This window comes from Quercus lobata, chromosome 12 (assembly GCF_001633185.2).
Source record: "Quercus lobata isolate SW786 chromosome 12, ValleyOak3.0 Primary Assembly, whole genome shotgun sequence".
NCBI classification, from domain to species: domain Eukaryota; kingdom Viridiplantae; phylum Streptophyta; class Magnoliopsida; order Fagales; family Fagaceae; genus Quercus; species Quercus lobata.
This window is the reverse complement of record NC_044915.1, coordinates 21,412,902-21,430,633: the sequence shown is the minus strand read 5'-3', so window position 1 is coordinate 21,430,633 and position 17,732 is coordinate 21,412,902. Positions and strand designations below refer to the sequence as shown.

At 39.8% G+C, this 17,732-nt stretch overlaps 1 protein-coding gene across 1 annotated transcript; it reads right to left on the bottom strand.

Annotated features, from left to right (window-relative positions):
• Positions 1–1,138: 1,138 nt before the first annotated feature.
• LOC115971180 (N-terminal acetyltransferase B complex catalytic subunit NAA20) lies at positions 1,139–15,855 on the bottom strand. The gene is made up of 6 exons (XM_031090919.1): positions 15,639–15,855; positions 15,450–15,540; positions 15,213–15,345; positions 13,654–13,723; positions 1,606–1,666; positions 1,139–1,515 (listed from the first exon to the last, which is right to left on the bottom strand). The coding sequence occupies exons 1-6, from the start codon at positions 15,714–15,716 to the stop codon at positions 1,424–1,426; spliced, it is 525 nt and encodes a 174-aa protein (XP_030946779.1). The 5' UTR covers positions 15,717–15,855; the 3' UTR covers positions 1,139–1,423.
• Positions 15,856–17,732: the final 1,877 nt, after the last annotated feature.

Sequence of the window (17,732 nt, the reverse complement as noted above, 5' to 3'; positions counted from 1 at the left end):
CGTAAACGACAGAATTGGGGAAGAGGACAAGGAGAATTTCAAATGGGGGAAAAGGCAGAGATCAGATGGATCATGGACATTAATAAATCCTTAAATAAAAGCTTAACCTGAGTGGCATGCAGATGCAGTACTACAAAAGCAAGAATGGATGACTCTATTTGTAGGCTAGCCGCTAGCCCATTTTGGGAATGCCTTTCCAAACTTCCATTACTGCTTTGTCACTTTGATTCGTTTTCTTTTTTCTTTTTCAGAATGAAGACACCCCTTGTCCATTGCATGTTTCTTTGTTGTGCAAGCGGCGAACATGCACATACCATGGACCCCACTTCTTCATATGGCCCAACCATCTTGATTTGGAAGAAGATTAGATCGAAAGACTGAGATGTCATATCAGAAATAAAGTAGTGTCTGTGAGAGAGAGAGAGCAGAAATTTATTGATTAAATCAAATCAGATGGGTTCGGACTTCTGATTCTGATGGCTCATTGCAGTGTACCTTAGTGTTCAGGGTTTGGACTATTGTACAAGGGTCGGTCCTCCTGTATTTTTGCACGTTTTAAGGATGTAGCAGGGCTGCAGGAGAGAAACGCCACAGTTTTTTTTTTTATCCTCTGTGATTGCTGCAGTTTGCAGGTGACAGAATAGAACCAAGATTTGTTTTCTCTCTCTTCACTTTAACCACTGCCCCTTTCTCTCCAAAACAAATTGATGCCTGGGCCTATTTGGTTGGGTAGAGAAAGCAGCTGGCACCGGTTTTGGTCATTGACCTAAAGAGGGTGCAGCTGTTGTTGGGCCTTAGCCACTTGAGAATGAGGTGGGGCTATTTGGGAATTGGAACCTCCAATTCCATATGATGTTAGCCCACTTCAAATTTTGCATGTGAAGTCCACCCAATCAATACCAGATCTCTTTTCCTTCGGGCTCAAATTTGATCAAAACCTGGCTCTTTTATGATATGAGCCAAGGCCTAGAGTTATAAATGGGCAAGAATGTCTTATCCCTCTCTCTCCTTTTGGGACACGGGATTGCCCAGAGTGAGAGCGCATGTTAAACTGTGGATAAGACTCTTTAAGAGTGAATTAAACGACAGCATGAATCTCACCTTAAGCCATAAAAACTTAAAATCATACACAAACAACTCTAAATGAACCACTGTTCTTTCATTACCCATGGCAAGCTACTGTTTTAAGAATGATTCAAGAAATTGTCTTGTAATGAAAGGTAACTTTTCAATAATATGAACTTACAAGAGTTTTATGATAAAAGCAAATTACTCATTCACGGAAGAAAGAGGTACCAATAGTACAAGAACAACTTCAAAAAACCAGTCTACAATGCCTAAACTCCACATCTGGAAAAGCCACAAGCACATGGTGATGAATCATCATTCAGTTTGGCCAACAGAAATTCCATAGAAAGCTGAACTAATCATACTCTAATTCATCAGGAGTAATTGGCCGTTTAAGGGGGATGATGGACTTCTTTTCAACATCCCGAGATAATGCTTTCCTCATATCTGAAAACAGAACACATGGATAAAAGATAAGAAGCAATACAAGTTTGGTAATACATCATCATCTGTTTTGTACTTGGATGTGAGACTCACCTAACCCATCTTCCTCCCCAGAATAATAGCGTAGCACTCTTCTATAGATTACATACCCAAGCTGAGAGATGAAAAACAAAGAAATGGTAAGTAAGCAAGCATAATCTTGACCCGTTGAAGGGGAGAAATGACACAAGAAAACATCATATTAAAAAATACTTAATACTGGCAGTGAAGGAAACATCAACACTGGTTAATAGAATTGGTCCCAGCAAAAGAGAAATGATGGGCGGGACCAAGAGTTTAGACAGGAATTTTCTTTTGGGGAAGCAATGAATAACATGTTCATGGCACTTGGTAGCATTAGTTACAATGATTCCCCAATAAAAATGCAGTGGTAATAGATAGTTATGAAATGAGCAAAACTTAGGTACAGTTACTTAAATTAGTACAATAGGTTTCTCAATTAACTTTAAACACATAATTGCAATGACCAATAAAGCGCTAACAGCCTGACATTTTCCAAAAATATGTAAATTCAATGCAACTACGCATTTGAATTTCATTGGGAAATCTAGTGTGCGTTTGGCTACTAATTAAAAAGCCAGCTTATTTTACTATTCAGTTTATTTTTGCTACTATTTATAAGCCCTACTGCACTTTTTGGTACTATTTATGGGTCCGACTGTACTATTTCAGCTAACTTTTATCTTTATTTACAGTACTTTCAATAAAAAAATTTCAGTTTTAGCAAAATAAGTGGATCCCAAACAGACCCCTAATGTACTATACTTAAGTTTTGCCCTCACAAAGTAAAAGAACTAAGCGTCATAATGTAAATTACTCATTTTGGTTGCAAAAGAAGCTACATCTTTTTTTATGGTAGATTACACATGCACCCTTGGGGTCTTGAAGTCATGACATCACCCTCCACCTGACTCTTACTAGGAAGAATGAGCCATTTGTACAAGATCTCATTGGCAAGGTCACCTTTTTTTTTTTTTTGGGGGGTGGGGGGAGGAAGAAGAGTTAAATTGAAATGGGGAGACAATTGATCATTTACTTCTCCTTGCCAGAGAATTGTGGACTATGGTTTTTAGCCTATTTGGGATCTAGTGGGTGTTGCCGAAAGGTGTAATCAATTAGTTAGCTTATTGGAAAGTCCACTTCGATCGACATTGGAATATAGAAATATGAAAGGTGATTCTCCATTGTTTACTATGGTGCATATGGCAAAGGAGGAATACTAATGTAGTTTAATCTGGTGCATATGGTGTGCGAAGAATACTAGTGTAGTGCATATGGCAAGAGAGGAATAGCAGAAGTTTTGAAGGGTGTGAAGGACCATTTTAGAGTTGAAATTGCTGTTTTTCAGATCCTTGTTTGAAGGGATGACAGCATCAGAATTATTTTCAGTTACAAAATTATTAGATTTGACTGATCATTGTGTACCTATTGTATACTTCCAGTGTACTTGGGCCATACACCTCTTTATCTCAATAAAATACTCATATTTATCCCCAAAAAAAAGTTTTATTGAAACAAGCAGCCCTTGAAAAAGCTGCAAACAGTCAAATACAAAGAACTGCAACCCACTGAGAAGCTGCAAACAAATCTATACAGAGGAAACAGCTAAAAGCCTAAAACAGCCGACTGCAGACCCTCACATCTAAAGAAGAAAAAGAGAAAAAATCAATCAATCAATCTAAAGACAACTTTCTAAACATCAACACAGGTATAGCTTCTGCTAACACAAACAGAACCATTTCTTCCAAAAACATTATCTGACACTTTCTAATTGGCACAAATAATCTTTGTGAGAATAGATCATACATAAGTGCACCAAAAAATGAGGGACGGCACAGCATCCTATATTATACATAGAGGTTCTTTTGCAAAGGCAATTACATAGGAACTTTATAATCTAAAATTGACATGAAGGGGGAGGGTCCCTTCTAGCACTACCAAAGGATGACGGGCACACTAATGAGACAGCAGGTACTTTCCAATAACTGCAAAGCTTGATCATGGCCTAAAACTTAAGCGGACACCCTAGAATCTCAACTACTGAAAGTGCGATTTTTCAAAGATGACAGTTTCTGATCTATTTATATATTTAGGATGTGTAAATTATAGGAGGGTACCCTCTTACCCACAAATTAAAATGGTGCCTCTTCAATCAAATTTAAAACAGTGAGGATCAAATAGTTGAAAACTGCAAGAGGAATATGGTAGCTGAGCAATCCTACAACTTTTCCAGATGTAAAAGTTTATTCAAATTCTCACAAACTAACAAAAAAGTCCCGTTCCCTTTTCTGGCTTCTATCCTTGATAGCAAAGATATAGAAATGATCCAAAGATATTCCATTGTGCAGGTCAGTGCAAATAGTTTTTTTTTATAAGTAATAAGTTTATTGATATCAAAAAGGGGAGCACCCTAGTACACAGGGAGTGTACAAGGGGGCAAACAATCAAGAACAAAAATTACAAGAATCTAGGAAATCAAGAAAAGATAAAAATGATTGGTTCCGCAATGCAGCCAACCAATCCATTAAAGTTCTAAAGAAAAATAGCTTCAAATCTGATCTTGATCTCTCCTTATCTTCAAAGCACCTACTATTTCTCTCTCTCCAAAGACACCACAATAAACAGTGGGGAACAATCAACCATATATACCCATTTCGATGACAACCAAATCTGCCTTGCCAACATCCTAAAAGCCCCACTACAGATTGCGGCATAACCCAGCTCACTCCAAACAATCCGAACACCATAGCCCACATATCCATTGCAACCGGACAATGAAGAAAAAGATGATCAACCAATTCACCATTACACTTGCACATGTAGCACTAATCCAATACCCAAACCTTCCTTTTTCATAAATTGTCAATCATTAAGCACTTCCCCAAAGCAGCAGTCCAAACAAAGAAAGCTACTCGAGAAGGAATCTTCTGTTTCCAAATACTTTTCCAAGGAAAGTAATAGTCATTAGAGCCCACTAAGAGACTATAATAGTCTTTAACTAGGAAGCCCTTCTCTCTATCAAGTTTCCAGCACATCTTATCCTCACCAAACCCTTTCACCAAAGCACCATAAATGGTATCCATGAAACCAGCCAGTGCCTCTAATTCCCGGGCATGCACACCCCTAAAGAAACTTACATCCCAAAAAAGGAATCCATTATCAAGCTTCATAAGCTCAGCCACACTAACCTCCTTGTCTCGGCAAACTCTAAACAATTCAGGATAGCTGACTGCAAGAAAGTGTCACCACTTTTTTTTGATAGATAAAGAGAAATTTATTAATAAAGAGAAAAAAGAAAAGAAAAGTACAAGTTGTTCATGATGATGAACAAGAAGAAAAAAAAGAACAAACAGCACAACAAAACAAGAAATCGGGAAACTAAGCTAAGGGAAGACTTAAACTCAGAGAGAGAAGAACAATCAGTAAAACCCCAACAACGAGACCACTCCCAAAGACTACGTTGGCATAAAACTTTTAACTCGTCCAAAGTCTTCTCATTATCCTCAAAGGAACGACGATTTCGTTCCAACCACACAATTCACATTAAGCGTCCTGGAACCAAATTCCAAATGTCTGAATTATGTTTCCCAAGCCACTGATGCCAACAAGATAACAAACCCGCCACTAATCCTGGCATAACCCAATGAATACCAAAGGCCTGAAGCATAAAAGTCCAAAGGAAATGAGTAAAAGGGCAATGAAGAAGAAGATGGTCAACCGACTCCCCATCACAACAACACATACAACACCAAGTAGCCAACGGGCGACCCCTAAGCATTAGATTGTCCAAAGTGAGGATCCGACCATGAGCAGCTGTCCACAAAAAGAATGCCACTCGCCTAGGAATCTTTGGTTTCCAAACACCCTTCCAAGGAAACAAATAATTCGAAGCACCCCGAATCACATGGTAATAAGACCGGGTGTCAAAATTACCATTACCCTTTAACCGCCAACAAAGGGTATCTCTCCTATCACCCCGAGGAATACAAGTTTGGATAAGCTGGAGAAGGGAATAAGATGTAGCTAGCTCCCAATCTTCAAAAGCTCTATAGAACCTTAAATCCCATACTCTAACAGTACCCCCTTCTGGCATCCACAAAACCTCAGAGATACATGCATCCTTGACTGCTAAACACACATAGAGATCAGGAAAGAGATTTTTTAGAGAATTATCACCAATCCACCTATCATGCCAAAAGCGTATACGAGTGCCTTCACCCACTACGAAAGAGAGATGCTTAGAGAAACTCTCCCACCCTTCATTAATGCTTCTCCATAGGCCACACCCATGAGTCCTCCTGCACACTTTAGAACACCACCCCCCTTGACCCTCACCATATTTTGAGGAGATAACTCGCCGCCAAAGATGGGTATCTTCATGCCCATATCTCCACAACCATTTCCCTAATAAAGCTTGATTAAAAGGCACCACACTTCTAATCCCCAAACCACCCATCTCGACAGGTAAACACACATTTTCCCAAGCCACCAAAGGATATTTGAAACTCCCCTCAGAAGACCCCCAAAGAAAGTTCCTCTGAATACTTTCCAATCTAGCAGCCACAGCTTTAGGAATAGTAAAAAGGGATAAAAAGTACGTTGGGAGGCTTGAGAGAGGACTCTTAAGTAACATGAGCCTACCACCCTTAGATAAATAGAGACGCTTCCACCCAGATAGCTTCTTCTCCATTTTCTCCAAAATAGGATTCCAAATCGAAGCTGTCTTAAAAGAAGTCCCCAACGGCATCCCCAAATATTTCAAAGGCAAACTACCCACTCTACATTGAAGAATATTAGCCAAAGCGTCTAGATTATTCACCTCTCCAACAGGGACAATCTCACTTTTCCCAACATTGACCTTTAAACCCGAAAAGGCCTGAAAACAAGACAACACCAACCTTATGGACAGTAGCTGTTCCCTAGAGGCATCACAAAATAAGATAGTGTCATCAGCAAATAGCAGATGGGAGATACGCAGCCCAATAGAGTTCACAGAGCCCACTTGAAAACCCCGAATAAGATTACACTCCTCTGACTTCTTCAAAAATCTACTCAAAACCTCCATAATCAAAAGAAACAGAAGCAGGGATAATGGATCGCCTTGTCTCAATCCACAAGAACTACCCAAAAAACCTTCAAGGGAACCATTTACCAGAACAGAAAAACGGACAGAAGTAACACAAGCCTTAATCCACCCCCTCCATTTCACCCCAAAACCCATTCGGCCCAACAAATAAAACAAGGCCTCCCAGTTCACATGGTCATATGCTTTTTCAACGTCAAGCTTGCAAACCACACGCGGTAATCTGCTCTTCAACCTACTATCTAGACATTCATTTGCAATAAGCACTGAATCCAAGATCTACCTTCCGGCAACAAATGAATTTTGAGACTCTGAGATAAGATTATCCAAAACCGCCCTCAACCTATTAGCCAACACCTTGGATAGTAGCTTGTACACACTACCCACCAAGTTGATGGGGCGAAAGTCCTTAATGGAAACAGCATTACACTTCTTGGGAATTAGAGTGAGAAACAAAGCATTCAAAGACCGTTCAAAAATAGAGTGCCAATGAAAATAGTCAAAGAAATCCATGACATCCTTTTCCACAACACTCCAACATTTGTGAAAAAAAGCCATGGTGAAACCATCAGGACCAGGGGCTTTATCACCCTTCATCTCCCTTAATACCTGGATGACTTCCTCCTTTGAGAACTCCTTCTCCAAGGACAACCTCTCTTCCTCTTCAATGCATGCAAAGTCTAACCCATCCATAGTAGGACGCCAAGCCTCAATTTCCTTATACAACCCCTGGTAAAAGAGGACTAACTGAGAGCGCACATCAGCCTCATCCTCATAAAGAACACCATCCACCTTTATCCTCTTAATTAGATTAGCATTTCTATGGGAATTTGCTACTCTATGAAAGAAACGAGTATTATTATCTCCCTCCTTCACATACAAAGCGCGAGACTTTTGTCTCTAGGAAATTTCCTCAAGAGAAGCCAAATGTTCTATGTCCCCTTTGAGCTGAATGCGCCGATTCTGATCCTCATTCGAAAGACCCACTGACTCCTCTCTAGCATCTAAACCCATAAGTTCAGTAAGCAAATTCTTCTTTCTAAAAGCCAAATCACCAAACACCTCACTGTTCCACTTTTTTAAATCAGCTTTCAAAGCCTTCAACTTTTGTGCCAAAATAAAACTTGGAGAGCCCGTATAACCAACCCACCATTGCTGCACTCTATCAACAAAACCCTCAGCTTGCAGCCACATGTTTTCAAATTTAAAGGCAATATGGCCTCGTCGAACAACACCAGCTTCCAACAAAAGTGGACAGTGATCTGAAATAACACGCGGAAGCACCCGTTGGGATATATTCTCAAAATGTTCCTCTCAGTCTAGAGAAACCAAAGCTCTGTCAATTCTTGACATAGAGGGGATACCAAAATCCCTAAACCAAGTAAAGGAAGCTCCCTCTAACGGTAAATCTACTAAAGAATTACTCTCTATAAAGTCCGAGAAGGCAAACATAGCAGGGCTGAATGCCTCACAGCCAAGTCTTTCACTTGGATACCTGATAATATTAAAATCCCCTACTAAACACCATGCCATGGGCCACCTGGCTCACACCCGTAATAACTCCTCCCACAAAAAAGACCGTTGACTATCCTCATTGGGGCCATAAACACCTGTACATGCCCAAACAAAGTCATCCACTACCCCTCTCAATAAGACACTAACAGAAAACTGTCCAACAATAACATCCATCTTTTCAAAAACCCTCTTGTCCCAAATTAGCAAGACCCCTCCCGAAGTCTGGACAGCATCCAAAGCAACCCAATCAATGAAAGGACTTCCCCATAAACTTTGAACAAAAGCAATGTCGATAAAAGCTACTTTCGTTTCTTGAAAACAAACAATATCACATTTCCACTCTTTAAGAAGATTTTTACAAACCTATCTCTTCCGAGGATTGTTGAGCCCCCTTACATTCCAAGAAAGTAGGCGTAAATTCATAAATAACTACCAACGACCCCCACATCGTTCGAAAGAGCTCTGCTCCTACTCCTACTCCTAGAAGAACCACCTTCATAATTAACATTAGAAATGAGCCCCTTAAGCTCCCTAAAACCTCGTGACCCTGAGTTTGTAAGTTGCTTAGGCACCCCAACATCAATCACCTTGAGACATTCCTGTTCAAGTAGGCGAAACAAAGCCAAACATTGAGCTTCATGTTTCACAATAGGAAAACCCACCATATTACAAAAATCTTTCATTAGCTGGGACAAAATTTGGTTCAGTTTTAGCCACCTGAGCCCCTGTATCATCCTAAACCAACACCACTTCACCAAGAGTATTAGGATCTCACCGAGTCAAAGGATTACACTCCAAAAGACAAATATCTTTCCCCCCACTACCACCCCCACAGTTATCGGCTCCATTGTTGTCCCACAGCAGGAAAAGGAGCCCAGAATCATTATGACAAATACCAGCAGAAGTTACTGACCTTAGCTGTGCCACCACTTCGTGGTAGTCACTAACAGTCTCAACCCGATCTTCCCCTTCCCCAAACTCAGTACCCAACTCGCTACCCAGCTCAGACAAAGGGGAAACACGATTCTGTTTCACCCACCGATGTCGTCGATGTGCCTGTGACCCATTTTGCAGAGCAGGCGGCACCATCGCCGTACTCGCCGGAGTAGAAACCACCTTACCGGCATCAGAATCCACCATAACAACCCCCGGTGCACCAGAACCCTCCATCGGCGTGCACCCATCAAGCTCCAGCTCAGAAACTGAGGCCACCGTCGCACTAAACTCTACATCAGGATTGGCTCTCTCCAAAATGGCAAACGGAGAAGCCACTTCAGCCCCCGGTGCACCGGAAACAACCATCGGCGTGCACCCATCCAATTCCAGATCGTAACCTGAAGCCACCATCACACTACCAGCTACATCGGGAGTAACTCCCACAAACCTGCCAGCTAGTGAAGCCTCCGATGTACTATGGGTCGGGTAGCCGTTGATTGCAGAGGCACTAAGAACCAGGTCCGGCTCCGCTGCACTCTCCGGCGACTCGAAATCACCACACCAAACACCATTCGAGCACTCTCCAATTACCCACGTAGTCTGGTCACCAGATTTAACTTGTAAAGGACTGGGCTTGACCAAACGGCCCTTCTTAGAAGAAGTCACTTGCACAATGGGTTGGGCTTCATCAAGCCCACCTTTTAGTTTAGTGACTACTAGCCCACCACCAACAACCTTGGGCCAGCTAATCTCCTAAGTACTCAGGACAGTCACTATACGTCTTCCTCCCACGAGCTTGCACACCCTCAAAGCCAATAAAGAAGGAGTCAACTTAAACTTACAAGCCCACGTGGGTCTGCCAGATAAAGTTGAAACATTGCCATTTCTAGCTAAACCATATTCAAAATAATCTCCATGAATCACGTTCTGCCCCCATTTAGTTCCATTTTTTCCAAACTTTCTGAACTTCTGCTGATTACCAGAAACAAACATACTCTTCCCACTCTGGCCATCACTAGCAAGTTGGCCACCTCCACCACCATTAAAAATGGAGACTTTGGCCAAAGAAACCGGTTTAGCACCAAAGCAAAAATTCCTAAGTTCATTCTGAAACAAAGACCAACCAGCTCTATTAGAGCTTGCTGGTATCATAATACTACCTCTCCTAGACCCACCAAAATAAACTGCAATAACAACAAATAGACCAACTTTGTTAGATCTTCCACAGAACTCTAACAACTTCCCATTTTCTCTAAATCTCTTACAAAGTAAAACATGGCTAGGCACCCAATCTCATATATCTTCAAGACATGTAAGTAACCACTCTATGCCCCTACGTCCAACCCAAATAGAGCTCTTAACATTCCGACGTGTCTCATGTATGGCATACAAATCAGACCGCCCCCCATCAAAAGAAAAAGAAAAGAGTTTAGCATCAACATGAAAAGACCTCTTGCTACCCCCAAGGACAAAGGATTGAGGTTTAAGAGGGATGTTTAGAGAGGTTTCGATGGAGGGAGGACAAGGTAAGGTTAAAGGTGCAGGTACAAGGGACGGTTGTTTAGGCAGAGCTTGGTTTGACCTCTAAGGTGGTGGGGGAGGGGAGGGCAAAGGCAGTGGTGGAGGAGGGAGATAAGGATATGCGAAAAGCCCGAACTGTGGAGGAAAGCATAAGGGGGAAGGAGAGGGAAAGAGTGAGGGTGGCAAAAAAGGAAAGAAAGAAGGTGATGGTTGAGGGAGAGGGAGAGGGAGAGGGAGAGGGTGGGGTGGAGAGGCTGAGGTTGGGGTGGGGGAGGGGGGTGGGGAGGAGTTCTCATGACAAAACTTCAGACATAGGATAAGAAAGCATATGGCAAGAAAGTGTCACCACACCAATGGTCTTGCCAAAATTTCACCCTAGACCCATCCCCAATATCATATAGAATGTGGCGAGAAAAAGAAGGCCATCCCCGACTAATATATTTCCACAAGCCAACACCATATGGACCATTAACAGGCCTAGTACACCAGCCACCCCATTCACTGCCATATTTCACCTCTATCACTTGCCTCCAAAGGGCAGCCCTCTCCATCCCAAATCTCCATAGCCACTTCCCAAGCAAAGCTTCATTAAAAAGTCTTACCTTCCTTATCCCCAAGCCACCCGAAGCAATGGGACTGCAAACAGTAGCCCCTTTAACCAAATAACGGGGATACAATTGGTTAACAAGAAGGAGATGCAGAGATTCAGCACATAACAATTATAAGTAATGCTCTCTGCATATATAGCTATGATGATTTGAAGAATAATCTATCAGACATTGTAGTATTGTGGTTGCCACAAAATAAAATGTATGATTTTTGTTGGGAGTCTCAAATGGCATCTAGTCCACATGGACATGGTCTTTAGGAAGCTACATCGATGTCAAGGTTGGAAATTTAAGAAGTTCATAGAAAATATCTAACCCCTTGATGCAGAACATAATAGGAACCCCATTTGAAGACTTATAAGCGGTGAGGGAAAGCTAGTTCTAGTGCTCAAGCATTAATTGGGGATGTTTCGGATGATGGAGAGCTCTCTCTCTTGGGACCTTGCTTAGATAGTCTAAGTAGAATTGATGGCCAAGAGATACTAAAGAGAAAGAGCTTTCAATATCCTGGATTCCATAGTTCATAAAGATGGGGAGATTGAAGAGGATGTGAATCATAGAATAAGAGCAAGGTTGATAAAGTGGAGAAGTGAATTAGGAGTATTTGTGATTGTATAATACCTATTAAGTGAAAAGAAAAATTTTATAAGACTACTATATGACCAACTTATGCTCTATGTTACCAAATATTGGGTTGTTTGGAAGCAACATATTCATAAAATGAGTGTAGCTTAAATGAGAATGTTAAAATGGATAAGTGGAAATATACAGAAAAATAGGATCCAAAATGAGGAAATTCGCTTAAAGATAGGGGTAGCTCCTATTGATAAAAATATGCAAGAAAGTCGCTTGAGATGTTCAAAGGAGAGCAATTAATGCACAGGTAAGAAAGAGTGAGTTCATCCAAGTGAGGTAATTAAAAAAAGGTAGAGAAATATCCAAATTAAAAGGTCTTATTGATTAAGGAAGTAGAAGAAAGTATGACATCATATAGACTAGAACAAAGTAAAATAATACATGTGGCCAACCCTAACTAATCTATTGAGGATCCATACCTAACCCAAAATTTTGGGATTATGGCTTGTTATTGTTGTTGTTATATGGGGTGGAATCATTTTTATGGCTGCATTCAATTGAATGTTGGCACAGGTACTTCTGTTCTTTGTGGTCTGTTGGTGGTGTGGGGAAAGTTTCTTGAGGGATGATTTCCCAGCTCAGTATAGTATAGCTTGGGAACTGTTGCGGATTATTTGAGGTGGAATAGAGAGACTATGCTTTGGTATATTAAATTTACAAGAGCTATTCATGATTATTGATTGGGAGGTGGATATAGTGGCTGCATTCATTCATGAGTTTACTCTATTCATCAAAAAGATTAGGAAGGGGGCTGCTGATCAGATATATTGGAGACCAACTAACAAAGGCAATTTTGAGGTGAAATTGTTTTACAAAGTGCTGTGTGGCATCTTTATTACTTATCAAAAAAAAAAAAAAACAAAGTGCTGTGTGGTAGCTGTCACCTTTTGTTTCCTTTGGAGGAGTATTTGGATGGCGCATGTCCTAACTAAGGTAGCATTCTTCACTTGGACTCCTGCATTGGGTAAGATCCTTACTTTGGATAATTTACGTCAACGCAGGGTGGTTGTAGTTGATTGGTGTTACATGTGGAAGAAGAAAGGGGAGAGTGTTGACCACTTCTTACTTCATTGTGAGTTTGCTAAGGAGTTGTGGTCTTTCATCTTTTGTTTTTTGGGGTGCAATGGGTGATGCCAAGTAGGGTGATTGAGCTATTGCAGTGTTGGAATGGGGGCTTTGTCGAAGGTGATCCGGGAGTTATTTGGGGGGCTGTTCCGTTGTCTTATGTGGACTATATGGAGGGAACATATAAGCAAGCTTTCAAATATTTAGAACGAAGCACAAGGGAACCGAAGCTGATCTGTTTGCGTGTCTTGTTTGATTGGATGGTTGCACTACCAGGCCATTCCTATTCCTCTTTTTAAAATATTCTTGAGTGTTGTAATTTAGCTTGAGGCTGTCCTTCTGTACAGCTTGTGTATTGCTAGGCATCCTCCTTTTTAATTTTAAATATAAAAATTTTATTTACTTATCAAAAAAAATTTTAATTGTCCTAAAAATGAAAAGAAAGAGTGATATGAACATCCTTAAACTGCAAAATTTTGCCAGACCAAGGTTGAAGCTCCAGAATATATCCAAAAGTTTACAAAGTATTCATGCATGTGAAAGTATTGGAAATGACAGCATTAAAAGATCAAAACTTCATACAATGACAAGAAAGGGGGGAGAGGAGGATCCTAATACGTGCAAGAAGTTAGATAACTAGAATAACGTTCCTGCATTTACATTTCAGTATGAAAGCAACAAATCTCCAAGTTGAAAAGAGAAGTTAAAAGAAATCACCTTTTCATACATCTTTATTGCAGGTGTGTTTGATGCTCTAACAAAAAGATCAACAAAGTAAGCCTTGTCACTGCCAGGAGAAAGTTCTTATTAGTATATAGAAAAGACAAAGCTTAGAAAACTACTCACCAGTCACCATGCTTGTAAGTGACTAAACAAGCAAACATACAAGCCAGTGAGAGTTTCTACATGCATCAAAAAGAAAATTCTGCAAAGATGGTCCCTATACAAACAGTTTAATTCAATAACAACATATACTTAACAAAAACTCAAAAGCTTAAAACTCCCTGCTCTATGTCAAGACATTAATCAACATGAAATGTAAAATTGTAGTTGCAAAAAGTAGGTACAAGCACAGAAACGCAGTTATAACACTTAAAAAGGTTAATACCTTCATTAAGTAATCACCCTAAAAAGTTTGCTAGTTTCATAATTGGCAAATCTACATAGAAAAAGCCCATGTCCACCTCCTTCCTCTCCCTCTTCTTCCCAAGCCTAGACCCAAAAAAAAGAAAAGTTCAAAATTTTAACATCTTATTGAATGGTGTAGGTTTATATCATTGTGACCCATACTGATATCAAAGATGTCCATAACTACACAAGATCTACACTTTGCACAGCCCAGATTGATCAATAGCAACCTAAAGTAACACCTTGCACTTCCACAAGCTTTGCTATCAATTAGATTCAATGTAATGTCCGTTTTGGCTGCTTTAGGAGTTCATGACAAGCCCAAAAGCTCAAATTTTCCTCTTTAACAAACTACAATAACACAAGAAAAATAATAAAAATAGCTTTTTACTAGGGGAAACACTTAAAATCTAATCATTTCCCATTACAGTCAACCTAAGACTATACACAAAAAACTGTCTCTTGTGACTCCAGTGGACCCATAATCTAACATAAACAATCATGGAACTATCTATACTTCCAAAATCTGTTGCACAAATTGCAATATAAAAAGCCAAAATACAGCAACCATTCCTACCAAAATTTATAATATTATGAGCTTGTAAGACTGCAAACATCTTTCTTTCTCAGGGAAATTTGAACCAGCAACAACAACAACAATATATATATATATATATATATAAATTGAATTGAAGCCAATCTTTTGTGGTAACCACAACATACATTGATACGCAAGGACAACAAACATATAAAACTTTGAAAAACTAAGCTGCAAGTGGTGGTTGACGTGGCTTCTCAATGCAAAATTCTGAAATGTAAAATTGGTTAGACCGACAACCATTAAAAGCTGCAATGAAGAATCAATATAGGACCCCAATGTGAAAGATGTTTCAATGTTGATCCTAACTTTCCCCAGATGCAAACAACACAAAATAGTGAGCAAAAGAGATCAGGGTTGTGTCCACGAGTTTGTTGCAGTTTTATTACGAAAGCTACAAAGAAATCACATTCCATCACTAACAACATTTGAGTTTATCTCATAAAAGCTCGAAATTTTTGACAATCATTACAAAAATAGCATATGCGCGAAAAACATGAAAAATATAGGAATCAAAACAAAGAAGCTGGCAACAGAGAAATTAATTTACATCTTGTCACTGATATCTTCTAACAGGTTCATCAGTTTCTTGGCTAATTGCTGCCTCCTATATTCTGGAGCAACGGTTACCGCAGTTACATGACCATGCCAACACTCCCCTTGCCCTTCAACTTTTCCCATAACTACACAGTAAATAAAATTGCATCTAATCTAAATCATTTCTATAATTGCAAGTAATTTTAAAAACAATATTAACGAGGTCAAGAGAGAGAGAGAGAGAGCGTACTGTATCCCATGATTCGGTTACCGGGGGCTTCGGCGACATGGAAATAGTCGGGCCATCTTGCTAAATAGGTCATGTAGAAGGACATGTTGAACTGTAACGTACAGTATATAAAAATCTTTAGCAAATTAAGAGACAATAATTAAATTTTTGGGATAGAAAAAAACAAACTGTGAAGAAAGAAGAGGTTACGGTTTCAGTGAGGTGGTCTAGGTTGACCGAAGTGAAGCGAAGAAGATCGTTGCAGCAAAATCTGCGTATCGTCGTCATCTCTTTCTTTCTTTCTTTCTTTCTCTTTGTCTCTCTACTCTCTACACCAGCTCGCTTTTTCCTTTCTTTTCTTTTTTTGTGCGCTCTTCTCTTTTGGTTGTTGTTGCTGCTTGCTAATTCCTTGCTATAACTGACCCGACCCGGTGGACTGTGTTTTAATTTGCGGGTCGGGGAGTTCCTTTTATACCGGTTTGACCCGGAACCCGCCCGATCCTAAAATTACACAGTAAGAACAAACAAACAAACAAACCACCTATTCGTTGTAAGGATGTGCACGGCTCCAGTCGTGCAGATGGAGGCCAAAATTTTTAATCAACCTGCCAATGGTGGATTGGGATTCCAACCGAACAATCTCTAAATCTAACAGGTCTATTTAGAATCTTAACAATTTTGACTTGGTGAGTTAGATTTTTTTTTTTTTTTTTTTTTGATAAGAAGGGGTTGGCAAATTCAATTGACTATACAAATTTATTTTAAATAATTTGAATAATTGTTTTCTCCCTTTAGGCTGTGTTTGGTTCGCGTAAAACCATTTCCGGAAAATATTCTATTTTCCGGAAATGCTATTTTTCGGAAAGGAAAACGTTTTCAGGTGTTTGGCTGTCACAAAATTCATTTTCCGGAAAATTAATTTTGGTGTTTGGTTCATTTAAACATTTTACCAAAAAATGTATCAAATCCGGCAAAACGCTCGTCCAACGAGCGTCCGACGAGCGGTGCGATCGACGATTGTGATCGCGCCGCTCGTCGGACACGCACCGCTCGTCGATCGACGAGCGGTGCGATCGTCTGACGAGCGCGCTCGTCAATCGCGCCGCTTGATCAATGATCGCGATCGTGCACCGCGCCGCTTGTCGGCGCGGCGCGGCGCGATCTGGGCTCTCTCTCTCTCTCTCTCTCTCTCTCTCTCTCTCTCTCTCTCTCTCTCTCTCTCCGGAAGTGATTTGAATTGAAAATGAGGGGAGAAAATGATTTCTGGGTCAAAGGTGAAAATATTGGTCAACCGAAAGTCATTTTCCGGGAAATGATATTTTCCGTGACAGCCAAACACTCCGGTTTTACAAAAAATGATTTCCTGAAACAGTTTTCATCCAATTCAAACACACCCTTAGTAGAATAGGAAAGAAAAAGTTATAACTTTTATTAAAAATAATTATAAATACTACGTTATTTTTTATTTGAATGAATGAAATTTTATCACACTTAAAAAACAAAACATCTCAGAATCTAAAATTAGACTTATACATATAATAAGATCAATATCCAAATCGTGAAGAGAGGAGAAAAGTGAAATGAAAAAAAAATACAAATATAAAGAAAGAGATGAGAGAGAGAATAGAAAAAAGTTATAAGTAAGGTAGAGTTTTGCAATATGTAACAGGTTAGAAATATCTCAATTTGCTATTTAACCTGACCAATTAATTTATTTGTCTAACATGCCAACCCGACCCACCTCACTTAATGGACTCACACAAATTGGGCTAGGTCAGTGTGGGTCGAGGGGGTGCGGGTCTACTTGTAAGAGGTTAAGGCTTTGCTCTAGTGCAATGGAGCCAACACAATACAAATAAATGATTGGTTTTTAACACGTGTCTGAATCGTGTCAACTCCTATTCATTGGAGGTAAGCTAAGTCTCTTGTATGATTGTAAATGAGATGAGATGAGTTGAGCAGAATGTTAAAAGTTTTGTTCGTTTAATTTTTATTCGAAGACAAGCAGAACTTGAGCTCATCATCAAACAATCTTACACATTTAATAAGCGAATAATAATTAACATCATATGAACCTATAGGGACACATTTTGGATACTAGACCCAAAGAATGATTAGATCCAAGCCCAATACAATGAATTTGTAGAGAGTGGGTTGGAGAACTAGGCTCTAATGAATGGGATAACAATTATAATGGAATTTAACAAACAATTAAACAAAATTGAACTGGAGTTGTCTAAGTAAATTTGTCCTCAGCATAATCCGAGAAGGTCTGTTCTAATATATATTGATTGAGAATGGTTA